The sequence below is a fragment of the Gallinula chloropus genome (genome assembly GCF_964237585.1).
Source record: "Gallinula chloropus genome assembly, chromosome: 1".
Lineage (NCBI taxonomy): Eukaryota > Metazoa > Chordata > Aves > Gruiformes > Rallidae > Gallinula > Gallinula chloropus.
Window position 1 is genome coordinate 181,893,823 of NC_140085.1, and position 26,347 is coordinate 181,920,169.

Here is a 26,347-nt window from a genome sequence, read left to right on the forward strand (position 1 = left end):
TTGCTTTCTATGCACCACAAATGAGATGTATGGCACAAGTTCAGGAACTAGAGTGAAGGAAATACAGTTATTAGGCAACAAAAAAACCCTGCTGTGAGTCTCCATGTTTTAGATGGTGGAATGGAAAGCTAGTTTTCTATCAAAGAAACAAACAGTATCAGTCCCTGAGATTTAACTCCAACATTTAAACATGTCTAAAAGACAAAGAGCAGATTCTGAAGTGGAGGCTTTGATAACAGATTATTTTCATGGCAAGTCTCCAGCATCAACGTGACAAACTAACACCTGCCCTGGACAAGAAAGGATTCTGACAAACAAATGCACAATGTAATCCAAAGACTAAACTTGTTTCTAAACCTTGGCTGATGCTTTTTTAGTGGTCACAACACTATGGATGTGCACACAAATCTACGGGGAGAAAAAAATTACCGGATGCTGTAAGAGCATCATAATGTACCAAGGAAGAGGTTCTTCCAGGAGGCCAACTTGTAAACTCCCAATGCTTATTTTAAAAAGGACAAACCAGTAACTGTTGGTAAAGTTTCTAAATTTTCCCCATATTCTTAACATTAAAGAGTTTGCATCAAGACTTGAGATTTATCAGGCAATAACTGTAACAGCAGTTAAGGTCTAAGGCTCAACACTGGGTACCTGAGGTCAGCCAGCAACCTAGCATGGACACAAGCACTTTGCAGTTACTGTATCTTCATTTTTCAAAATGCTTCTGGACACTCAAGTACTCCCAGACACACCAGACCACAATTTCACATAAGGAAGGGTCCATCCTACTCCAGGACTACTTGGCTCTGGTGATGGACTGACAGACATTTTGGAACGAGGCAAAACTTAAGAGCTCTGAAACTCAGGAAGGGGGGGATCCCCACCCAACTGTGCCACTGCTGCCTCCGTGCCATAGGGAAACACAATTACTCAACACAGATGCTGGTTTCCACAAGAAACCAGGCACCTTGGACAGAACAGATCACAGAGGAGTGGTTTTAACAGCTCTCAGTATGTATTTTGATGATTATTTTGTTATACTGATGGCTTTGAAAAAGCATCAGTCAGATGGAAAATGCAAGCCTTCGCTTTGCTGTCCACAACATACATCCTCTACAGAGCTTCTTCACACTGAGCTGAAGGGGTTTCCCACGTGTCCTCATCTGCCAAGCGAACCATCTGTGAAGTCTGATCCACGGGTGCTTTCTCACCCTGGGCTATTAATAATGCATCTTCTCCTCCTGCTAACTGAAGGTCAGAGCTACGAGAACAATTAGATTCATTGAGACTGTCCGTCAAAGACTCTGCTGTAGTTTCAGCTGTAGTGGACTGTTCAGTCTCTGTTTCAGCTTGTGGTTCTGTGCTGAAATGAAGTCCAAACACGTTGTTTCGGATGAGGTATCGGACACACTGCAAAATCACATTCCTCTCGTGCCGGATGTCCTGGGCCAGTAACTGAAAAGGAAGAAGAGAAGATGATGCACATTTTCCTTCTGCTGCTGTGTAGCCAGTACAAGCCTCACACGAGGTACAGAGCTACTTGGTAATGTTGAATACCTCTGAATTTAAACAGCCAGCTCTCTCATACAAGTCCTGTGTACCCAAAACTGCCGTACCAGACACAGTACAGCAGAGCCACGTACTGAGCTGGGCTTTGGCTGAGCCAGAGAGCTGGTCTGACAGCACCACCACACAGCTTACTGGGCTGGGAGATACAGGGGCTTGCTGTTCCCTCCTTCACGCCAGCTCACACTGATCAGAGCCCCTTACTGAATCAGGTCAACTCACCAGCCAGGCAAAAATGAACCTGACAATTAGCAGGCAAGTAGTGGGGTCTTCTGGGGCTGTTTATGGTTTGTTTGGGGTTTTTTTTAGGGGCGTGTGTGTCACAATCTGAACGGGGTCCGTAGAAGGCCCAGCATAGCAGAGAAGTGGGACCATGCATCCAGACAGGAAGCAGCAGGAAGGGAGCTGCCCTTCTGGGCAGCAGCAGGCTGCTAAAGCAGTGCAGGTTGGGGGTCAAACACCACTTCTAGCGACAGAGGCCCCTAACAGCTATGATTCACTGTGGTACTGGCACACAACTGTACCTATGAAAAGGATGAAACACACTCATGTGCCCCAAAGCACACACATTTAAACAACGCTCATTTAGTGCCATTAATGCACTAGGGCAGGTAGAACAAGCTGGCAAACCTGGTGGTACCTTCTGTATGAAGCCATCGGTCTCAGTTTGCTCGGGTGGCAGAGACTGAACATATCTAAACACTAGGAATTTCCCCCCCCCCCCCCCCCAGTTATCTGACTAGACCTGGGTGATGTTCTGGATCTGTATCATGGACAGTAATGCCAGGCCACACATCCCAGTAGGTCAGGATACCAAGTCTATCAACATCTTTCACACTTTCCAGGTTGTACTGCATCTGATTGGATATGTCCCACACATTTTTTAGTAGAACACCCCTATGACTAAAAGACACTTACAAATACAAGGAAGGAGCATGTTTCATTGGGCACCAGACAGCGGATTTAAATAGCAGTAGCTGGTTTGGGGGTATAAACTATCCACCTAAGTCTAGTTGCTTAATCGAAGTGCTAGAAGCCTCTCTCATCTCCTTTAACCTCACTGAAGTTCACTTTGGTCTTAAAAAAGGAAATCTGTAACTACTTGATTATTTGCAGGAGATCTGTATTATGTGTTGCAAGAGATCTAACTAAATTTCCAAGGGGACAGACAAGCTTCATTGTTGTTACTATAAGTTTCAAGTTTCAACAGTGGTTTAACCAGCCACTTTAGAGGAGGGTATTTCTATTTAGAGGTTATTAAGAGGTGTGACAAGCAGCCAACACCTAACACACGCCTTCACAAACCTCCCATCTGAAGGAAGAGATTAATGTTGGTGCAGAGAAGGGACAGCACAGTGATGGTCACTTCACTGGACTGGGAGAAGCTGAATTCCCAAATGGCCAAATAAAGGCACAGATGGTTTGCACCAAAGACTACACCTTTGTATTATGGGTTTTACTACATGGATGGGTATCAGTGGAGCTTATTTAGTCCTCAAGCAGAATGGCTAAACACACGTTACTGCTTGCATGGCTACGACAAACACGCTTTAGTAGCGCCCAAGCTCACCACCGAGCGACTGCCAACAGACATCTGTGGCTATTCCCTTCCCTCCCCTTTTCAGTTTTATTTTAAGGCATGATTTCACTGATACAACATCCTTTTCTCAGCAATTTGAGTTTCTCACTTTCTGGCTAAATTCTCAGCAGTGACTCACTGTAAAATTTCAACTTTGCTTCCTCAAACATTTTTACATTCTAACCATTTCTGACAGTGGAAACCTACCTGCAAATCTCAGGCGCTCCTCTGTGATTCACAGCCACTGTACACAGCCTTTCACAACACTTCTGAGCAACATTAAACGGCAAAAAACCCCATCAAGATGCTATTTTAAAAATGGACTCTCCTGGTAAGCTACAACTCCGGCTTCCAATGTTCTGCCAGCTTCTCTCAGCGTGTGGGACTTCATCTGACTTTTTTCCAGAGTCCTCGCTGCTTTGATCATCAACAACTTTGAAGAGCAAGAGATAAAGACAACTGCATGCCTAGGGAGCCGCACAAAGGGCAAACACTTCCTTTTCAGTCACTAGGAGTTTTAATTCTTGGCAGGAATGATAGTATGTGTTCAAAGGACTATCAAGGGATTTCTCCCACATCTGCAGCCCAGGATGTGGCTTATCAGGTATCTCTTGCCTAAACATCCTGTGCTGTTTCAGAGCCCTGATATCAGTGGCACCCCGCTTTCTCCTGAGCTGTGCCCACAGCAAGTTTTCCCAGCTTTGTACTGGGTATTTACAGAATCACAAAAAGCCACCAAGCATCCAAACAGGATGCCTTTCACTGTTAACTGGGAATAGAATCCTAATAACTTGGAACCATCCTTACCAGACCTCTTTTTACTTTTCTGAGACACCAAGCCGCTCTTCCATCCCTGGATGGATGGAAGATGGGTAGATGAGGTACTTAGGGATGTGGTTTAGCATAGGACAGGAATGGTTGGGCTCAATGATCTTAAAGGTCATTTCCAACCTCGTGATTCTGTGATTCAAGGTATCAGTGCTGTCACTTCCCCAGATTGATCTAAATGTGCCTACAGAGAGGAAACTCATGCACGCGTAGGCTGCAGCTCGGCACCACTCTACCGTTTAAGTCCCCAACATACTTAATCAACAAGACCTCTTGGACTGAGTCTGAAAAAAGCGTGTGCTCCTTGGTCAGGAGGCAGCTGAAGAGCAAAGCCAGGAGGAAAGGGAGATTTCAGAACAAGGCTGATGGGCTCACACACAACCAAAACCTATGGGATGCTACCACAGGGAGAGGAGAGGGAGGCATCAAGGTTTTGTCCTTTGTGCAGCTCATTTTAGGCGTGTGGTTCAGCTGTCATCCCTTGCTTACCAAAGCCAGTCGCTACCTGGATGAACACTGGGGTATCTCTATTTGTCTGTTTAAGTATCTCCACCTTCCCCAAGCGAAATGCTTGCTTCACTATTTTTAAGAGGGGACCTTTGCTAACACACTGGTTCGACTTCCCACAGGGAAGAGGAGAACTGCTCACAGACAGGGCTACTCTTGTAGCAGAGGCACTATTTAGCACTAAGAGCGTTACCATTTCCAGCAGAGTCGGACGGCGCTTGGGAAGGAGGGGTAAGGTTTTCTTGCCCCAGTTAGGACGCCCTTTGTGGGGAGGAGCATTGGAATTCGAGCTCCTTAACATCGTGCCCGCGCCCTCCGTGCGCTTCTGATTCGGGTTTCGGCTCCAAGGAACACGGGGAGTTTGAGGCGTATTTCTGAGCGCAGCCTGGTTCTTCTCAGCTTTGGTTGCAGTCTTGACAGGGATTTCTTAAAGAAAAAGAACACACTTTCATCTCAAACTTGAAAGCCTCTTTCAGCATGCTTATATCCCCATGCACTGGCAGTTCGTTAGTACTATTCTTGCTCACATAACCTGATGCGAGTATATTTGAGGTTTACTTGGAGGAAGGGAGGGTTTTGCTTGGTTTGGGCTTGGGGTTAAAATACAAAGGATAATCTCTAAGCCTTCACAGAAAGGAAAACAAGATACTTAAATTCTGCAATACAAAGAAGGAAAATAAAAGCAGCAAGAGCTGAAGGGAGGCTTTCAAACCTCTGCCTTGTTATCACTTAGAAAGTACACTGCAGCAAGCTACGCTGCAAAGCAGAAGGAAATCTGGCTGTGAGAAAACCATGATATGGTTATAGGGCAGAGGGTGCCCAGGTTTGACTCTCTGCCTGCTGGATGCTCTCTGTAACTCTGAACAGGGCATCAAGGCGAAGTAAGGCATATTAACTCTCTGCAAAAACAAGGAGCAGCAGCAGTTCTACTGATGCATGCACTCAAAGCACAAAATCTAAGTACTAGAGAGTTCAAGCCTGACTGCAACACCCTTCTATGGAAAAAAAACCTTAAGGACATGGAAATTAGTTCACAGGGTGAGCATAACAGCTTTTTCCTGGCACTATGCAAACATGAAGTGAAACGAGACTGAAGACAGGCTGGGGTTTTTTTTCCCCAACTAGGAGAAAAAAGGCTTGAGAAATTCAATGACACACACCCTACAGAGGACATTTTATGTCCTCCCTTTGACCCTGGACATGCTGCTAAGAAACAGCGAGCAAGGGAGGTGGCAGTGAAGGAAAACCCACAGTTTTTCAGGAAACTCTGTTTGAGGCTTTTTAAAGCATGCTGTAGGGCTAGGGGAAAAAACAACAACAACAACAGAACCCCACAAAAAAGGCATTAGACATGGCACAGTCCATGTGGACAAGGCCATCCCCGTGCACCAGCTGTCTGCACAAACGCTGTGTTCCATCCACATGCTTCTCCAAGACTGGGAGCTACCACCATACTTGGAAGAAGTAATGGTTCACCCAGTAGCCTCAGTTAGTGCTCAAACCTGGGAGGACTGGGGAAACAAGAGGAGCAGAATAACGGCACATCCATTTACTCTTCCCAGCCTGCCCACACCTGGCTACACCAGACCTAGCTTGCACTGTCATGGAAACAGATCTGTACACAGACCGCAAAACCATCCCAGTGCATAACCTTTAAAAAGCTTCTCTTTTTACTTGTAAAAGCCTAAAAATGAACAGGACAGGGCAGCTCTGAATTACAGCACTGGTAGGCCAAAAACCAAGAGCATTTCCACAGCCGAGTGCTGTGGAGATACAGCTGCTGAACTGCTCCTACTTCTAACATCTTTGCTAAACTTAAACTGCAGGCTCTGTGCTGTATTTTCTTCTGCAATACCTTTGATTTCCTCTTAAAAGTTTCTTCTCAAGAAATTTTAAGTGCTATATAGGTCCTGACTGACAACCTGCAGGTTTCAGGAGCTGGGGGTGCAGCAGTGAAGAGCTGCCACTGGGTTACTGCGCTCCTATGTGCTGCATTTATAAATACACAGGGGCTGGACAGCGGGATGGGAGACAGCAAAGGACCAAACACAGGAGAGGTGAAGCCCCCCCCTCCCTTCCTAAAGAAGGGTAATTGGTGATCAGGTCCTGCCATTGCTTGCAGTCCCCACCACACAGCGATGTAGGGTAGAAGAGGAGGGGAAAAGGGCAGGGGACATGCTCTTACGCACCTTCGGGCTCGCTGTCGGACGCGCTGCCATAGTTGGCTGACAACGAACTCAAGGCAGAAGTGACCTGTTTGGGAACAACAGTCAGTCCCAGCTTCTCACTGTCAGCTGCTGCTTCGTCCTTGTCAGATTCTGCAGGGAGAGAAAAGGCAAGAGGGATTTTTCCCAACACTCGGGCATGCCATCAGCCTTGCTGCTAAACCCCTGTCTTAGTACTACACAAGCCTGATGTTGTGCATCACTGCTCAACACCATGGACTGATAGAAAACCCCCACGTTCGCCAACCCTCTACAGAAACTCAGTGGCAAATTCATCTCACCACTGGTTCACAGTCCCACCAGCAAAGCTACAGGAGAAAAAAGTTTCCTGAACAAGAGCTTGGGCTTTCTGGTTCTTTCTTCACATACCAAACATAATTACAGGTTTTATTATCAAGTGTAGGTAAAGAGAGAGAGGATTTCATGATATGTTTTGAAGTCTTGCTGGATTTAGTCCTGAGGAGGCGGGGGGCGGGGGAGAAGGATTTGAAAGCCAGTCAGGGGGTGGGGGAAAGGAAAATCGGGCTCATTCAAAGTGTGAATTTAAGAGCAAAGAAGTTTTTGGATAGTAAAAAAAATGTTTATAAGGGACATTGGAGAACCAAGGCTACAAATTAGAGGATATGTTTTCAGCAGTACTTCAGACTGTTCGATATATAAATCCCTGCAGAGCATTATGGACATGCCCAAGAAAGTGAGGTATTACAATCTCAAACTTGCCCCCCACCCCAAAAAGACAACACTGGAAAGGTAGAAGGCAAGCAGACAAAAAAAGCTGAAATTAAGGATACTAGGAAAACAAGAGCCCTACCAGAAAATTACTCCTAAAAATATACACATGAAACAAACAGTGTGAAACAAAGAATCTATATGCACTAAAACCGCAGAAAGACTCTTGTGTCAACAGTGCTAAGGTCAGCAGGAAAACTAGGAAATGCTTTTCAGCAATACATCTGCATACACATTTCACATCACAGAATCATAGAATGTTAGGAGTTGGAAGGGACCTCAAAAGATCATCTAGTCCAACCCCCCTGCCAGAGCAGCATCACCTAGATTAGGTCACACAGAATCACAGCCAGGTGGGTTTTGAATGTCTCTGGAGAAGAAGACTCCACATCCTATCTGGGCAGCCTGTTCCAGTGCTCTGTGTGACACAGTGAAACAGTTTTTCCTTATGTTCACATGCAACTTCCTCTGCTCCAGCTTGCACCCGCTGCCCCTTGCCCTGTCGCTGGCCATCACTGAGAAGAGCCTGGCTCCATCCTCCTGACTCTTGCCCTTTACATATTTATAGATACACACACAAACACATATATATACACACACACCAACATCCCACTACTAGAAACATTTTGGGAAACTAGCCTGTTGAGACACCTAGAAAAGGACTGGTTGCAGTCTTATTTTCACAAAGAAATCGTTATAACCACTCCCATCCTCTAAGCCTGCCCCACAGGAAAGCTGCCTCCCACTTCTTGAAAGGATTTTACTGAAATAAACACTTCCAAGGTATTTATTTTGAAGTCACAAATGTTTGTCTATCCACTTCTAATAAATCATTAACAATTGGCACCTGTGGGCACTGGAGCTTGTGACACTTGGTAGAACAACTTTTAGATAAACAGAAAGGTATAGCTAAGCTACTTATGGGTCTCTCTTTACTTTGAGCTGGTTTTGAGAAACACTGATTCTCCCTGATTTAGTAATCATGCCAATTTGCATTTACACTGGAAGCCCATGATAAATGCAACATATTTTCCTAATGGAGAGTACATAGCACCTGCGTATACTTGAGAAATTATAAAACCAGCATTTGCTTTCAAGTTATTTTGACTCATTGCTGGGGTTTTTCTTCATCCAAAAATGTTGAGTGCGTACGACGGTTGGGTGCCTTTTCTTTAAAATTTAAAGAATGTTTTAATTTGCTTTTCAGCAAATTAGGAAAACACATTCACTGGAATACATTTTCTCTTTGAGAGTAACACGTTTGGAGGAAGTGTTATGTGCTACTGAATAAAACCGACTGTTTCTGGCCTGTACATCCCTCAAAATTTTACACCTGACAGGCTCATCATCTTACCTTGTTTCTGCTCATAAATCAAGAGGAAAATTCTGTTTTCTCATCCCCCATTCAATCTTTTTTGGCTTTGAAGGAACTAGCCACTAAAACAGAACTGAAGTGAACGCATTATGCAAAAAGACACATTCTCTCTAGAAAAAGGGCTGCTGCTGTTAAAAAGGTTTAAACACTCCAACAAAAATATACCTACACAGTAAAACCACGGGCTTCAGCTGTGTGATTTTTTAAAAAAATACTAGTTATATTGTGTTATTTGTTGTGACGATATTTTTCAGTAGTATAAAAAACTGCAACAGGCTTCAATAACGTGTAACAAGCACCACATTCCTTTTCCACCTATTGTAACAGAAGTTACTAGCCATACTTTGGTATAATTAGCCTTTTTATCATTAAGCAAAACACAGATGCTACGGGCAAATAAGAGTTATATTTAAGCGTACTTAAGTTTCCCAACAGACAGAGATTAGTGGAATAAACAAATTGCATAGGGATGCTGAGTTCTTGTTCCCACTAATTGAAGATTATGTTTTCAAGAGGAAAAACTCAGCATCAGACGTCTTTCCAGGGGATGGATTCTAGCCTTGTTGCTAAAAATAGCTGGAGTGTAAGTCAGCTTCCATGCCATATTCTGAGAGTACTGCATCACTGCTGACTATATTATAAATAGTTATAACTCGAGAGTTTATATTGCTGCCAGCATGTGGAAAACAAGGCATGCTCACCAAAAAAACCCCAAGCAGCAGTACTTCAGAGAACAGACATACAGAGACTATCAAGGGTAGATCAGATAATACAGCAAACCCCAGAATTAGAAGAAAAACGTTGACATTTTAAGTACTTCACTTAGAGAGGGAAATCGGTTTGTTTCCACATTCTAAATACTGTTATTAACAAAACCACAAGGGGATATTTAATAGTCTTTAGAAAAAAAAAGATTGCCAAAGGACTTTCCTCTTTTGGTTTTATAGGTATTTTCTTATTTTACACATTAGTTTAGCAACCTAAGTTGGTGCATGTCCTCTTAACATGCACAGAATTTACGTCAGAACATGTAATACTCCACACAAACTTGATGGCAGCGATTCCAAAACCTGGATGAGGAAGCAAAAGTTTCAGCAGACAAACTTAAATCAGCTCAGATGCTATTTCTTTTCCTCTCATTCCTTAGGTTGCTACATCACTTACCTGTGGCCTGAACCACTTTCCCTTTGCTACCTCTCCCAGCTAAGTGTTCTGGGATAAGGAAGCATTCCTAATCAGGTAAAATAAGATCTTTATGGTACAAGCACTTGCTAAAACAAAGACTGAATTGAGGTGTGCCATAAGAGCACAGAAAAAACAAACTCTTCAGTTTGTTAGCTAAATATTGATTTAAAGCTAGCAGTGTATTTTAAAACACACAAAGCCAAGATAAATATCTAGTGTGCTTATTTTTCAAATCCAAGACACTCCTACATCCTGTCTCCCAGCATCTTCTCCCCTTCAGATTATGCTTTTTTTGATGATACCAAATGAAATTTAATGTTCCCCAATTCTCACAGAAGAAAAGAGAAAGACATAAAAATAGTGGGCTAGGCTTTCCCTGTGTGTTTCTAATACAACCATCCTGGCTTGCAAGCAAACTCACATGCAAGTGCGTAATGCTGGTAAGTATCTTTAATGTTCTTGTGTCAGGCTTCCCAAATCAGAATTGTTCTTCCTGTTCAATGACTTAGTATTTCAGCTTCTTTCCAAACTGTACTTCAGCCAAGTCTACTAGACTTATCTCCTCCTCCCAGCACATGTGGATGGAAGTTCAGACACACACCTACCTCAAAGCCCTCCTGCCTAGTGTTTCTTCCGTAATGGGCCAAGTCTATTAGGGCAGAAGCTCCCAGAAACGCAAGATTTATCCCATTTCTTTTAGATAAAGCACTGACCCACTTTTTCACAATACTCACGCTGGGAATCTTCTTAGAAGACCATGTCCTGAATCCAGGTATCTCTCCACAGAAATTTTCTAAGTTCTAAGCACAAATTTTAAGGCTCAGAGATATTGGACTACCTTCAAGCTCATGACCCTGTTGGCCCTGTTGCTGCTCTAGCCACAATGAGGCAATCCTGGCCTTTTTTTGTTAGTAATAATGAGAAGTACGACAACAGGCTCCTCAGTATTCTTTGCCAAGAATACTGTAATGTCTTCTACTCAATCTTCTACTAAGAGAGAGTCTTCCCATTTCAAACATGCAGCATTAGCCCTCTTTCAATCAAGAACAGGGTTTCTGTATTTTTTTTAAATCATTAGCTCTTCCCAGAAGCTGCTAGGTGTGCAAAAGGTCATTAATCACTTCAGCAGTATTAATTAAAATGAACATTCTCTAAGTTCCTTCATCTTACCAACATCACTGTTTGCCAGAAGACCAAGAGGGTCCGTGTTCTTCACAGGTGGCTGAGCTGACAAAGAATTCTGGTTTGCATGTTCCTTTTCACATGTGCTGTTTTCTGGCCCGTTCACTTCATTTTGAGTCCCATGTTCGTTAAAATTACCACCATTTTTCCTAGATTTCTTCCAGAATTGGCGCTTTCGTCTTCTCTTCTGTCTTCCTTGCTGCCCAACCCTCTCGTCATTTTCTGGAGGCTTCCACATCCCCTTCATTTTGCTGGAGAACAGAAACACAAAGCTCAGACAAATGGCAAGCTATAAGAACAAAACCAACTGACATAACCAAACGGCTCAGGCCCACAAGACGATGCAGCACCACACGATGCCAGGACTTACTCCAGCTCAGCTAACATGTGGTGACAGGCCTGACAGTCCCAGCTCATCTCACTGGCAGGGCAACATTACAAAGCTGGAACCGAAATGGAGAGTTTGAAGTTCATGACTTATATTTTTTAATAAGGACAAAGATACATGGGCTAAGCAAGTTCCTTGTTTATCTGCAGTGTGAGGACATGATGTTTTCATTTCATATTAAAGAGTCCACAAATATTCCCTTCATTAAGCAATTTAATAACTGAAAACAGGGGAAATGCAGAATTAAAAGCAACTACCATAAGCATACTCCACTGGTGAAGTCTCCTTTTTTCCCAGTTACAACTCAGAGAAAGATCTTGCTGCACTAAATCCCTTCAGCCACCTGACACTATCAGTCGCAACGACTGTCTACTCCTGCCTCCAATAACATGCCATTAATCCTTCTCAGTCTGATGGAGAAGGAATAAAAGAAACTCCTATCAGGACAATGAACTTTTAAAAACTTGAAACAAGATAACAAGATTCCCTAAAATATGTGAAAAGCACAGCATGCTGGTTCCACTTATCTGCCATGGTTCCATAAGCTCTCCTTGAGTCTAGTCATGCATCTGCAAGCAGAGTCTCACAGGTGTATGTCTAACCTGGTGCCCTGTCACTGCTAAGCAGCCAGTGGAATACATGAAGGCTAAAAAAAGAGCATAAACGCAGGATGAATGGTCACCTTGCTCCTTGGCTACTTCTCTTTGGTTTACCAGAGACCCAGTGTGACTAGAGAAGGTGCCAAGACACCAGTGGTTTTGTGTCTCATTATGTCTGGGCACCCCTGAAATCTTCCAGCAAGGCAATAATATTTTGTGAAAAAGGACTTGGTTTGGTTTGTCTTCGTTGTGATGTCTACAATGCTCACTTGGTACCCCAATCCTTCTTGAGTTACAATAAACAGTGTACAACCACATTTTACTCACTTCTTCTCACCTATGCAATTTTTCTAGACCTCCATCATACAGCCCTTCCAAGCCACCCACTTCTTTCCTTGTACAGAAACACTCCCATTACTGACATTCCTCTCTTACATACCTTTCCAGTCTCATTAAGCCCTTCTTGAGATAATGGGGCCTGCCATAGCATTCAAACTAGCCTTATATCACAACAAAACATATTTCATTTTATTCTGGGACACAATAGGATCACAGAATCATAATAGAATGTTTAGGGTCAGAAGAGACCTTAAAGATCATCAAGTCTCAACCCCTCCACTCTCCCACCATTTCACACCACCATCTAACATGGATTGCTCAGCCCTGACAGCATCACCCACCAGAGGGGCAAGCCACCACCTTCCTGTGTATCAGTCTCTCATCTGCAAAAGAAAGCTAATACCAGCTCCCACAATTCAACCCCATCTAGACTGAGAACAGCATTTCTGAATTTGTATAACCAGGTTCTAAATTCAGGACATTGCTGTATAACCTACAAGTTATTGTGCAAATACAGGCTCAACTGTAGGTGTTGTCCTTGACCAAGGGTTAAAAACAACATTCTGATTTCCCTGGGGCCTCAAAAACCCAGAGAGAAACCCCAAGGTCACCCGCCTGACCTTCTGCCTGCCCTTCATGAAAGATACACTGCTCTCCACTTCCATTCAAAGGGAAGGAATGAAGAGCCGTGCGTTATTAATCAGCTGTTGCAAGACACCAGCCAGACTACTGAAGCAGCCCTTCCCCATCTCTCATCTCACACGCAAGGATGCTGAGAATTAGCAGTTGTAAAGCACTTCAGAGAACCGCAAATGGAAAGCGCCGTGGAAGTGTTAAGTATCTAATCCTTTCTAAATCTTACTTGCTTTAATAGTACAGCCTGCAGAGAACAAGCTGTATTCTATTTTTGCCTCGTGCCATCAGTAAATTTGCCAGATAAATACCAATTCCAGAATCTCTACTGTTGATACACAATGCAGAAATGACAGCTTTCTGGACAGTCCAAGTCCATGGTCCTCACAGCTCAGGGAAGGGAGGGGAATAAGATAACATTTCTAAAATCAACTGAATGTCACCATGTGCAACCACACAATATATAATTTTGAGGGCTTTTTCCCCAATTTTACAAATAAAAAATCACTGACAAATGTAATAATATGGAATTGATGATGGACATTTATGATCACATAATGCATCCGACTCACAACCACAACAGTTACCCAATAAACCTGTAAACACCAAGTAGCTTCTTACTATGACTAGAAAAACTCATCTTTGCTCAAAGACAACACTACATACACTCATGGCTTTAGACTCAGTGCCAAGGTTTGGTTCCTTGAGTCAAAAGCACTTCTGCAACTTTCTATCCTTTAAAGGAAGTTTTACTTCAGTCTTTTATAAACTTTTCCTTCCCAAGCCATGAAAGGCCGGTTGGAGGGGGTGGGTAAGTGTTGGGTCTTCTGAAGCACATGCTGCACCAAAGGTAATCTGCACTGCCACCATGTAACAAATGATACTATAGCCTGACTTGAACCCAGTTCTGCACTAGTTCAACCACTTTACGATGGTACAAGTTTTATTTTGTTTGAGTGGGTTTTGGTAAAAAAACGCCCACCCTTGTCAAGCTGCAGGTTCACTTCCATGCAACAGCATATGGGATTTTGCAAGAGCCCCCCAGAATTGAGCCCTGCCTTCCAGCTCAATCATTCTATCTTAAGTTACATTCTAGAAGCACAGGTCACTATCACTTTTTTAAAAAAAAAATTCTTTTCACAGGCCCTAAAGTAAAGTTAATGAAGTTAAGTTGGTTCCATGTAACACTGACACCAAGGGGAAGAATAAAGACCATACCAGAAGGTAATTCACAATATGAGGGAGAGAACAGACAAAAAAACCCATCCATGAGGAGTAAGTATTAGGCTCAGAACAAAGGTAGACAGGTAAAGGTGATGGAAGGTAGAAGAAAGAAGTAGCACTAAAGCTATGAAAAGAAAGTTAAAGCTTCCACCCCTCTTCACTTGATTATTGATTTATCACCTGAAAGGAGAGTGTAAGAAGCCAAATCCGCTTATAAAATCTCTCTTGGCCATTTTCAGGCATTAAAGGATTAGATGATGACGACTCGTTACGTTGTGTTACTACTGTCCCTGCTATTTCCTTTCCAGAGACCAAGGTGATGCTGATCAAAGGAATGGCCACTAGAATGTGGTTCTCTCAAGGCAGCCAGAGTGCAGAATTCAGCAAGAACATCAGATTTCTAATACAAACATTGTTTAATTTAACTGAAGTGGACTGCGAAGCACTGTAAACAGAAGAACATTACATCTGCAGTTTGTCAGAAGACCTGTCCCCTCTGCTAAAGGGCAGCTGGATGGCGTGTGCAGTGGAAGCAGTACCTACTGGGGAGACCACAGTAAGAGCACAGACTTCTGAACTCATCAGGAGGACAGCAGCAAGCCTGGTTAAAAACGCTTACCCAAACTGCTGGGTCGTCAGTACTTCTCCCCTTTCCTCCTTCTGCATCTGCATCTCCTTCTTCCTTTCAATGTTTGCCAACGTAGGAAAATTTCTAGAAGAAAAAAAATATATGAATTCACAGACTCTTAAATGATTCACTGTGCTTCATCAATTCTCCCTTAACCAAACCAGCATCCTCTACAAACACACTATCTTAAAAACCTTTCCTAGAAGTTGAACAGACTGCTTCATTCTTAAACAGGCACTGGTGAGAAAAAGATACCCAAGTATATTTATGCTTATATACTCAGATTTACAAATAAAGAAAGAAAATCAATCAAATGGGCATGGTTAGACTCACCAGACCATCAAAGAAGCTACAAACAGTTCAGTTATGCTTACAGACCCCCTCTGCCTGCCCCTACACACAATAGCACCATTTAGCCCTGCAATTTTTACGGTGCTTCAGTTGGGAGAATTTATCTGATCTTAAAAGGTACAATATGCCTCAAGCAAACAACCTGCTGTGTTCTTCTAACCTCAGAAAGGAAAAAAAGGAGAAAAATAAAAAAAAGAGGTTATTTTCTGGGTGCACAAAATTCCTTTAATGTGACAGGGCACACAAGTTTCCTCTTGAGCAACAGTCAGCATTGTGCTTGCACACTGACCTCCAGTTCACCAGAAGTACTGCCTCTTTTTAATTGAGGCTTCAAGAAAAAAAAATAAATTGCTAAGTCATGCAGATCAAAACAAATCTGCTATAACCATCTCCCAAACCATCCCTTCTCTTCCAGCCCCCACCTCCCTCCCCATCCCTCCCTATGGACGAACGCCACGCCGGTTCTAACATGCAAAGCCTGCTGCAAATTACCATCAAAGCCCCAGAAGGGCCACGCTCGCTGCTCTGTAAGCAGTCAGCTAGAGCCCAGTGCTTTGAGATAAAGGTGGTAAGTGAGAAACACAACGTGCACCCCTGCCAGCTTCTGGATAGAAACACAAAATATAAATATTTGATAAGTCTGTTAAAATGGAGTAAGGAGAAACCTAGACCAGCTCCTCGCTATATATAGCTATCAAAAAGGACACGTAGCTTTAAATATTTAAAGCTCATCACACGCATCTTCCCCCTTTTACAGCATGAATGTTAAGTGTCACACCAATGCAAGACAGCTCCAACCCCACACCAAAGGAAAAAGGTGAGAAGTGTTTCCCACAAGACACACCTAATCACAGAACTCCTCTCCTTTAAGAGCATTTGAACACGAGCCATCAATATCTATTTTCACTGGATTTCTCCCAGAACTCTGTCATACAAGTCAAGCAAGCACAGGGATGCAGTGTTTCATCTCCACTCTTCCCTGCTGGCTACCTTTGCTCATCCACGGTATAACACTCCCAGCACACAAGTGTGCAATCAGTTATTTAATTTCAAGAGCTTCGTGTTGACCAAGGCCCCTGTGCTTGGCATCTCTCCCGTTTTAGGACAAGGTGCTTTCCTTCACACGAGTGAGGCTCACAGGAGGACAGAAAGCCATACAATAAGTAGTTAGGCTGAAAAGAACCCCAAGCTTGTGTTAAAAAATATTTTTTTAAAAAAAGAAAGACGTAAGGGAAGACCCTTCTTGAGCAAAGGAGTCTTGAAAGTGCTCCTGTACTTAGGCTGATTAAGGACATATTCAGACATGCTCTCCCCATATGATTTGAGACATGACTACCTCCCACCTTCATTCCTATGAGCTACCACTCCCTCCACCCAGCCGCCGTAACGGACTCCACTGATGCTTTCAGTTCAACTCATTGCCAAGACAGACAGATTTCTCCTAAACCATCCTTTCAATTGACACAGGCAGTACCTAACACCTAAAGAGAGCTCAAGTTGTGATGCCAACTATGCCTGCAAAAGCACATCTGAAGGCACCCGTAGTGTCTGTGTTTATTTTCTCTAGCTCTTCTCAAACATTGATAGCATTTATCTCACTGCCTTCACCTTGTGCAGAAAATGTACCTGTTCTGACACCACACATGCAGTGTTTCATTTCATTCACAATGAGCAAATGAGCATCTGCTAAGGACCTGGTGGACAGCAAGCTCTAGATGTTCAAGTCCATAGATCACCAACCCTGGTACAAGACAGACTGTGCTCTCTCCTCCCCAGATGCCATCCTGTGCAGTGGGTCTGGTGGGACCTGACCAGATCAACTCCAATTCTCCAAGCAAGGAGCAAGTGGGCCAAAGTTGTTACCCACCCACCCCAACATAACTTCAGTGCAACTCCACAACTCCTCTGGTACCAAAGCCCCTGCACAAAGACGACTCTGCACCTCCCAGCACCAGCTAGATCCACCCACAGAGGCAGCAAAATTCATCTGGACCCTAAGCAGATTCCTACAATGGAAATTATGGTCTTGAGGTACAATGTTACCACAGACTTTGAAAGCTTCACAACCTAAGGACAGCCACAGCATACTTGAGTGGTCAAAAAAAAAAATCAGAGAGGGATTTAATTTTTTTTCATATGGAGCATTCTTATTCAGGAAGACCACTGCTGAACAAAGGGGTGGCACTGTAGAAGGAAGAGCCTATACTGACTCTCTTCACAGAAAAGGCAGTATGTTAAAATCCAATGAGCCAACTCAAGTTTAAATCCTTTGCAGAAGGCATGCCCTATCCCCTCCTCCTCTAACAGAATGAGGTTCTTAATATGTTACCTACAAAGGCCACTGAAGTAGAAGTAGCCCAGCACTACCAGGAACAACTCATCAGGAGATCTTACAAACCTAAGCAACGTACTGTGAAAGGGGGAGTTAAACCAGGATGTGACGATCTAGTACTGCCAGAGAAGGTCACACCATTTCACATTAGCTGCAGCTTCTGACCATAGAAGCTTCTGTAGTCCAAACTGGAAGTTTTTCCACTATAAATTGTCAGGATAGCACCAAAAAAAAAATGGTTTTCAGTCTAAGATGAACATATTATGTACACACCAACAAGGTGATATGCAGGTAAAGGATACCCTAAGCTTCCAGAGACAGGGAATGGTGACACTGAGCATAATCACTAGCATGTGTGCCTTCATGACCAGATTTATTGTCCTCCTCAATAGTTGAGTGTGCTAGCCAGTCATATGTGTTTTATAGGCCAGTGTACTCTTACTGTGCTCACATAAACATCACAGTAAACTAGCTCTTTGCAAGAAGTGGAAAACCAGAGCTTTGCCAAAGTCTAACAGAAGAGAGACCTGTTTCTGCAGCAGTTTACACAATGAATTTCTGAGTCAAGAGCTATCATCAGTCAAGTTTATCATCTTTATAGGAACAGCACTCTGATCAAATTGCATCAATAATTTCTTATGCTGATCTTGATGGCATATGCACAACCAAGAGCAAAAGTGATACAGAGAGCCCAAAGGGAACAAAGATGCCCCAGCAGAGAGCTGATAAAAATCTTGGTTTAAGACCCCCAGGCATTTTATCCAGAACTGCACCTCTGGGGTGTGATTCTACCACATGTTAGCTGAAACAGTTTTATTCCTAACGCATCCCTGCAGTTCAGGGCAAACTTTACCATATCTGCGTTTACTTTGATCTACCAGCATGTTCCTTCTGCTTTGCTTTCTCTACTTTTACCAGGTGGTAAGAACTTATTTTCCTTGTTGCATACTTTACTACTATAAATGCAACACCAGGAAGGGTTCCAAGCTACTTCAGGATTACCAATATTCAACTAGAGAGCCACAAATTATTTAAAAGTGGTGCAGCTGACAGCACATTCATTAAGCACATGCTCAGCTATAAAGATGTATTGCAAGGAAATACAGCAGTCCTAGCTGGACCAAAAAACCCCAACTGTTTGAAGGGAGGGGGTACAAGAGGGGGGAATTTACAAGCAACACACAAGATCAAGAAAATCCTCCAATATCATATCAGGACTTAAGCAGAAGTCAGTTAAACAGTTCACTTCAACACCAGAGCAGCCTTGCCACATTCCTTCTAACAGAAAGTCAAGAAGAATTGATTAGCAATAGATGGGCTGGCAGGACCCAGGTTTTACCTGGAAAGAAGGGAAGACAGCAATACCTCACTCTGACACGTGAAGAAAACACGCTGTAGGTAACTCCCTTTAAATCTGTGTTAAAAATATGCTGAAAACAGCTCATTTGCAACACTTGGAAAGGACAGGGCAAATCAAAACAAGAAAAGTAATTGCAATCACCAAAGTTGATGTCAGACTTCACAACTATCTGTTTGCAAAACTTCAGGAAACCCTGAGAACCCCGAGATCTTCATCTCTACCGCTGTCTGCTTAACTTCAGATTGTCTTGCTCAGCAGGTTCAACGGGCCACAAACCATTATAAAGTCTTTTAGGTGAGCAGAGACTGAGGGCTGGAGTGATAAATAGGTCTTTGTACAGAATCTGAGGCTGGAAAACAGCATTTGGCCCGTCATATTCAACACACAGCCACACTCACCCCTTACCAGCTTCCCCCCTTTCTCTTCCCTCTATATGGGTAAGACTGCATTTTAAAACACAGGCTCATTCTAAATGGATACACAACTGAGCAACACAGAAGTTAATTAAGAAGTAAAAAAAAACCCCCTCTCAATTCTGTAAGTAATTATTTCTAATGACTGAAAGAACAAGCAAGATGGGAATGTTAGGGATGCAGCATGGAAATACACACATTAAATCATTGCAACCTAATTAGAAACAAACTACTGACCTAGAAAGATTCATTCTTAGCTCTGACTGGAGCTTCTAGAAAGAAAAAGCCTTTTTTCTGTCACCATAAACCACAATTGCCTAATAGTTCAGACTCCCTCTGGTGTCCTTTTTTTTCTGCACAATGCAATGTTTACCGTGAGGCAACAAGAGACCTTCAGTACTAAACTGATGCTTTGCTGGAGACCCAAATAATGCTTCACAAAGGTTTCAGCTGGGTTTCTCTCTTTTTTTTTTTAAATTTTTAAAAAAGAAACTAAAAATAGGAATGTTGTCACATGTTGTTACAGCTTCCTTTTGTACCAAGAATAACAAAAGCCACCCAGGTAGTCATTCTACACCCCATGAATTATATCTAAAAAAGATGTCCACAGAAGGACTGGAGTACTAAAATAAATCACAGCACTACTCCATCTAGTGGCCTTGGCTTAGAAAGTCCTCATCTCCTACTCTGCCTTTTTTGGTTGGTGGTCCTGACTACAAGATTTCAGTCCCGTTTATTTCACCGTGCCACAGTGAACAAAGACTTGCAGCAATGCTGTACCACATCCAAATTATTTTAAATCTGTAAAAACCAAAAAGCCATCAGGATGTACCAGGAGATTTTCTAGAAACTCAACAAAAAAACTCTTCTCTTACAACTTACTCTAGCTTGCTCTGACTTGCAGAACCCACTCCCCAAGCAAACAGTACCAAAACAGGATTGTACATTCAACTCCTCCTTCCCTGATGTTCTAATAGACAGTAGAACATGTACTGACACATGCATCTTGAACATCAATACTTAGACCTCAGCATCAGCTACTAGACAGGAACTCTCCCAAACACCTCCAAAAGCAAAACTGTATGCTAAAAAAAAAAAAAGTTGCTAATCACAGAATCACTTAGGTTGGAAAGGACCTTTAAGATCAAGTCCAACCACAGCCTAACCCTGCCTAGTCCACCTCTAGACCATGTCCTCAAGCACAACATCTGCACGCCTTTTAAATACCTCCAGGGATGGAGACTCCACCACCTCCCTGGGCAGTCTGTTCCAATACATGACAACCCTTTCAGTAAAGAAATTCTTCCTGATATCTAACCTGAGTCTCTCCTGGTGCATGAAAAGCAAAAACTCAGAACATAAACACTGAGGTTTTTTCATTTGAGCCACTGTTAGAAAATTGAGGCCACCACACAGACAAATCTAAGCACATTTTGGTTTTTGATAACCCTGTAAAAACTTTGTATTGCAAGTAACAAAGACTTGATTAAGTATCACTGGGGGTTGAGGAGAAAACAGTAATATGTAGAGTGAAAGCAAGTAAGAAACACAAACCCTCCAGTACCTTCTCAGTAAAATGAAACATTGGAACCAAAACTGTAGTTGCACAGAGCACAAGCAATCGTTGACTGGCTAACTACAGGATTTTAAACACTGGGCAAAAGAAATTTTGGGGTTTAAAAAAAACCCAACCCAATATAAAAGATGTTTAAAAATCCAAAACAAAACCACACACACCAGAAGCTACAGATTATCTCCATTTGTAAAAAGTTAGTAGCAGGTGCTGTGCTGATATACTGAATGACTTCCCTTTGTTTCTGAAATTTGAAGTTGAAAGCATTAAACTTGCAGGGATTTGCTCTTACCCACTACTTAGGGAGAAATTTTGCTTTTCAATATGGCAAAAAGTGATGGGAAGCAATAAAAAAACCCAGCTCCCACCATACATTCCACATGTTTCCTTTTTTACAAAGCCATTGTGTAAAACTTACTAAGGGAAGTCAGGTTCAAAACAAGAACGCATTAACCTTGCTTTCTGACAAAAATGCAAGCTGAATTAATCAGTAAAACTCAGTTATTTGATGTAGTCTACTTCGATTTTTTTTTAAATGGTGACTAGTAGACTGCCCAAAACTCATCACCAGTGATCTAGAACTTAATTCCTATTACTGCCCACTTTGCAGGTAGGGCCCTTGCTCATGGAAGCAAACCCCAGGGACTGATCACTTGCAAGACTGTATTCCAAGTCTGAAAGAAGAGTGGACTTCTTTCCAGCATCTTTCACCTGCTGGAGAAGGGTAGCTTTTAACCTGTTCAATTTACAGGAGCAGGGTAAGGGACAACCCAAGCATCAGCAGGATAAGATCTGCTGAAGTCCAGTGTGAATTTTTAAACACTTAAATCATGGTAAAAGAAGTTGTACCACCTCACATCACAGAACTTTACATCCTACCAACAACGTGAGCCTGACTACCTGAGACAGCATCATTCAAGGATTCCACTCTCTTCCAGTAGAAAACTGTCTGTTGGGGTTTACTGGGACTTACTGTGGAAATTGGCACACAGCAGGATATACCAAGCAAGTGCTGGATTCTGCAACTGGGAAGGGGCAACCCTGGCTACACATCCAACCTAGGGCATCAGACACTAGAGGCCAGACATGCTGTGAGGGATTTGGGGGTCTTGGTCAGTAGCAAGTTAAACATGAGCCATCAGTGTGCCCAGGCAGCCAGGAGGGCCAACCATATCCTGGGGTGCATCAAGCATGGCACGGCCAGCCAGTCCAGGGAAGGGATTGTCCTGCTCTGCACTGAGTGGTGGGGCCTCACCTCGAGTACTGGGTACAGTTTTGGGTGCCACAGTACAAGAGGGACACAAAAATATTGGAGAGTGTCTAAAGGAGGGCAGCAAGGATGGTGAAAGGTCTGGAAGGGAAATCTTATGAGGAGAGGCTGAAGTCCCTTGGTTTGTACAGCGTGGAGAAAAGGAGGCTGAGGGGAAACCTCACCAGGGTCTGTGGCTTCCTGATGAGTGGGAGCAAGGGGGTAAGCACCGATCTCCTCTCTCTGGTGACCAGGGATAAAACCTGAGGGAACAGTATTAAACTGTGACATGGAAGGTGTAGGTTGGGTGTTTAGGAAGAGGTTCTTTACTGAGAGGGTGGTCAGGCACTGGCACAGGCTCCCCAGGGAAGTGGTCACAGCACCAAGTTGACTGAGTTGAAGAAGCGTCTGGATGATGCGCTCAGTCACATGCTCTGACCTGGCTGGCTCTGTGTGGAGCCAGGAGTTGGACTTGATGATCCTTATGGGTCCCATCCAACTCAGGATATTCCATAATTTTATACTGTAAGTACAGCAAGCCCAGGAGTTCCAGATTTTTTAGCTACTAAAAAAAAAAACCAAACCACCAAGCAAACAGACACATATTTGACCTAAAAACATCTCACTGATCAGGCCTAAAGAAATGAGTTGCTCACCTAACCTGGAGTACCAAATCAAATGTCTGGGAAAGCTACCTCCTCCTCAGTCGGTATCTTGCCTTCTATTATAATCATCCAAATGATTATAGTCTCTGTGTCTTGCATGTCTCCTGGCTAAGGCATTCTGACACAGACCACTATTTCAGGAGTTCTGCAGAGTCAAAGGAAGAGCAGCAGGAAGCACATGAGGCTACCGCTACAGTCATCTAACAATCACACAGGGGAAAGAAAAAGCACAACAAATGCACAGATCAAAAGTTTTACTCACTTTTTTCTTTCTTCTCTCCATCTAGCAATCTCTTCTGGACTATCTAATTTTATTCTTTTCGCACCAGGTGCATGTGCCTAAAGAAAAAAGTATTTCATAGGTGTTTAAAAAAAGGAAGGGAAAAACACACAAGACAAAAAAAAAAGCATCATTCTACCATCTACAGTAGCATTGCACTGCTTTCCTCTCCAAAAACATTCAGACACACAGTGATTACTAAGCATTTCCATTAAAAAAATAAACCACCGCATTCAACACATTTTCATCCACACTACTGTCTTGCAGCAGATTCTACTCAGAGGTGAGATGTTTTCCTCTCAGCAGGATGAAATCAAGCCTCTGATGAATGAGAGAAGTGACTACTGAAAGACTGCACAGGCTCCTATTTTGGGGCTGGGGGCGGGGGGGATACCTACATTCTTCCAGTGTATCTGAACGATCTTCTCATGTGCGCTGAAGTTGCAACCTTCTTCTGTGCACTGTGAGATAAGGAAAAGGGGGTGAACTTAAGACACATCAAGTTACACAAATGAATTACAATAAGCATTTAATCACACTTCAAAAAAAACTCAGTGCCAGATGCTGTACCACTGGCTAGAGCTTTTACTTTCAAAATCCACCTGATTTTAGAATAACCAGTGCAGCCAATGTATCTGACAACTGGAGATAAAGTGAAGGTAACCTAACAGAAAGACTTGCAAGACTCTTCAGTTTCAGTGTGATACTTTTTTTGCAATAATGGAATGGATTTAAAAAATGTTTTCCATATATAGCCTTTTTCCACAAAAAAACCCTCCATGTGCTATAATGATGGCAGTGAACTGATTCCTACCACTGAGGTGACTTTGCAGTACTTCTCCAGAAAGATATTAAAATTACTGTAGCAATAAGGCCAAAAATGCAACAGAGAGCTCCTCTACACACAGCACTTAGAAAAATTCCCCTTCTAACACTTTTCATAGCTCTGGAATGTCTGTTAAGTCTTCAATTCAAAGAAGAACTACAGCTAACTACTTGTCATGCATAGAATTTAAAATCAAAGCCTAAATAACACAAGCCAAACTCATCAACCTGTTTATGTTGTGAAACATGCTCATCATATTTCTCCTGGTTTTTATAGCCACGGTCACAGGTATCACAATAGTGAGAGAAAACTGCCTCTTTTTTCTTTTTGGTCTGGGGGGAAAAAAAAAAAAAGAAAGAAGAAATCATTATTTCAAGATTGCAGTTACAAAATTACAAGGCATTCCTATCTTTAATTAGGGGTGAAACCCTTTCATGGTCATTGTTGTTTATAAAACTATCAATGAAAACATCTTTCAGAAGTTACAAAGATAAGCTGACATAACTTGAAAGTGAAGCTCAAATCACTCACCCTCCAAACAAAGCACCATGCAGTCAGGTCTTTCCACTGCCATCTTTCCATTAATTATCACTTCTGCAAACATACCAGGCTGGCAGAGATTGAGCAAGGGCTGGAAGGAGAGCTACGCTACAGCCCTCTCTTCCCTATCCAGTCAGACCATGCCTGTTCTCACAGGATATCTAAGAGTTCTGAAGACAGCAAAGATTCTGCCTTCTCCCATGACACACATAACAGGGATCTGCCTGCCTGGCCCTCGGAATGCGATGGAGCACTAATGCAGTTTAGTCACTCTGGCATCACCACACTGAAGGCTTCTCCAAAGTAAGGCTGTGCTAGAATTTGTTTGCAATGTGTCTTTCAATGGGCTCAAAACTTGCAGACTGATAGCCACACATGTACTCTCTTGTAAGGGTACACATGTTAGACAAGAGTATGGGGTCTCTGTAGTACCATGGGGCAAGTCCCACACAACCACCACCATCACAGAATCACATGCTGGGTTGGACGGGACCTCAAAGACCATCCACTTCCAACCCCCTTACAATAAGCAGGGGCACCCTCCACTAGACCAGGGTGCCCAAAGCCCCATCCAACCTGGCCTTAAACACTGCCAGGGAGGGGGCAGCCACATCTTCTCTGGGCAGCCTGTGCCAGGGCCTCACCCCTCTCAGAGTGGGGAATGTCTTCCTTGTATTTAACGAAACCTAACCTCCTTCAGTTTTAAACTGCTACCCTTTGTCTTACTGCTACATGCCCTTGTAAACATTCCCTCTCCATCTCTCCTGTAGGCTCCTTCAGGTACTGGAAGGCTGCTATAAGGTCTCCTTGGAGCCTTCTCTTCTCCAGGCTGAACAAGCCCAACTCTCTCAGCACATTCTCACAGGCAAACTGCTCCATCCCCCAGTTCATCTTTGTGACCCTCCTGTGGACCCACTCCAACAGGTCTTTCCTGTGCAAGGGAACCCCAATCCATACCTTTGGCTTGTTATTTTCTTCAGGAAGGTGTTTACTAAACCCAGGCCCCTGCTCGCCTTGCCACTTCTGGGAGGAACTCCCATTGCCACCTTAGAACAAAACAGAAAGACCCAGTTACACGCACAGCTGACAAAACACATCCCCTGCTACATCGGTCGGCCCGCTGTGGTGGGGAAGGTCCTGGGGAGAGACAAGCCAGGACCGCACAACCAGGATGGATGGCAGAACAGCGCCTTGGAAAAAAGGGGGACTCCTCCCCGCCCCCAAGTGCTAGGACAGCCCCAGGGTCCCGGCCAGCGGGGGATGGGATAAAGTGAATAGCACAGGCGACCTCCCCCCGCGCCCCTCACCACCATGCGGCCCCTGCGGCCGCTCTCTGTAGGGCGGAGGGTACCAGCCGGCGTGTGGCGCGTAGTTGTCCGGCGGCTGGTAGCTCTTGGGCGGCAGGCAGCTGTCAGCGGGCGGGTAGGCGTCGGGCTGCCGGTAGCTGTCAGCAGGCGGGTAGCTCTCGGCGGGCGGCGGGTAGCTGTCGGGCTGCGAGTAGCCCTCGGCGGGCGTATAGGCGCTGGGCGGCGGGTAGCTCTCAGGAGAGGGGTAGTGCCCGGGCGGCGGGTAAGGCCCGGGGGGCGGCCAGAAACCGGGCTCCCAGGGGGGCGGCGGGCAGAAGAAGGGCGGGGGCACCCCCGGCGGGGGCGGCGGGTACCAGGCGAAGGGATTCATGCCGGGCCCGACGCGGCCGCCCGGCGCGCTCTCGCCACCACGTGGGGCGATCCCCCCCCCTTCCCCGACGGCCGCTACAAAATACGTCGCTTCC

At 43.9% G+C, this 26,347-nt stretch overlaps 1 protein-coding gene across 1 annotated transcript; it reads right to left on the bottom strand.

Moving 5' to 3' along the window:
• Positions 1–998: 998 nt before the first annotated feature.
• NUFIP1 (nuclear FMR1 interacting protein 1) lies at positions 999–26,304 on the bottom strand. The gene is made up of 10 exons (XM_084269431.1): positions 25,884–26,304; positions 25,534–25,622; positions 24,264–24,368; positions 23,609–23,671; positions 23,193–23,269; positions 14,979–15,071; positions 11,165–11,427; positions 6,670–6,798; positions 4,674–4,906; positions 999–1,455 (listed from the first exon to the last, which is right to left on the bottom strand). The coding sequence occupies exons 1-10, from the start codon at positions 26,251–26,253 to the stop codon at positions 1,114–1,116; spliced, it is 1,764 nt and encodes a 587-aa protein (XP_084125557.1). The 5' UTR covers positions 26,254–26,304; the 3' UTR covers positions 999–1,113.
• Between the last annotated feature and the right edge of the window lie 43 nt (positions 26,305–26,347).

Bases quoted from the DNA above. Each gene is read 5' to 3' on its own strand.
- NUFIP1 (XM_084269431.1), bottom strand. From the start codon at position 26,253: ATGAATCCCTTCGCCTGGTACCCGCCGCCCCCGCCGGGGGTGCCCCCG. The intron at 24,369-25,533 runs GTATGGATTGGG...TTTTCCCCCCAG, and splicing joins AAGAAAATAACAAGCCAAAG to ACCAAAAAGAAAAAAGAGGC. The intron at 11,428-14,978 runs GTAAGCGTTTTT...TCTGTTCTCCAG, and splicing joins CTGACGACCCAGCAGTTTGG to CAAAATGAAGGGGATGTGGA.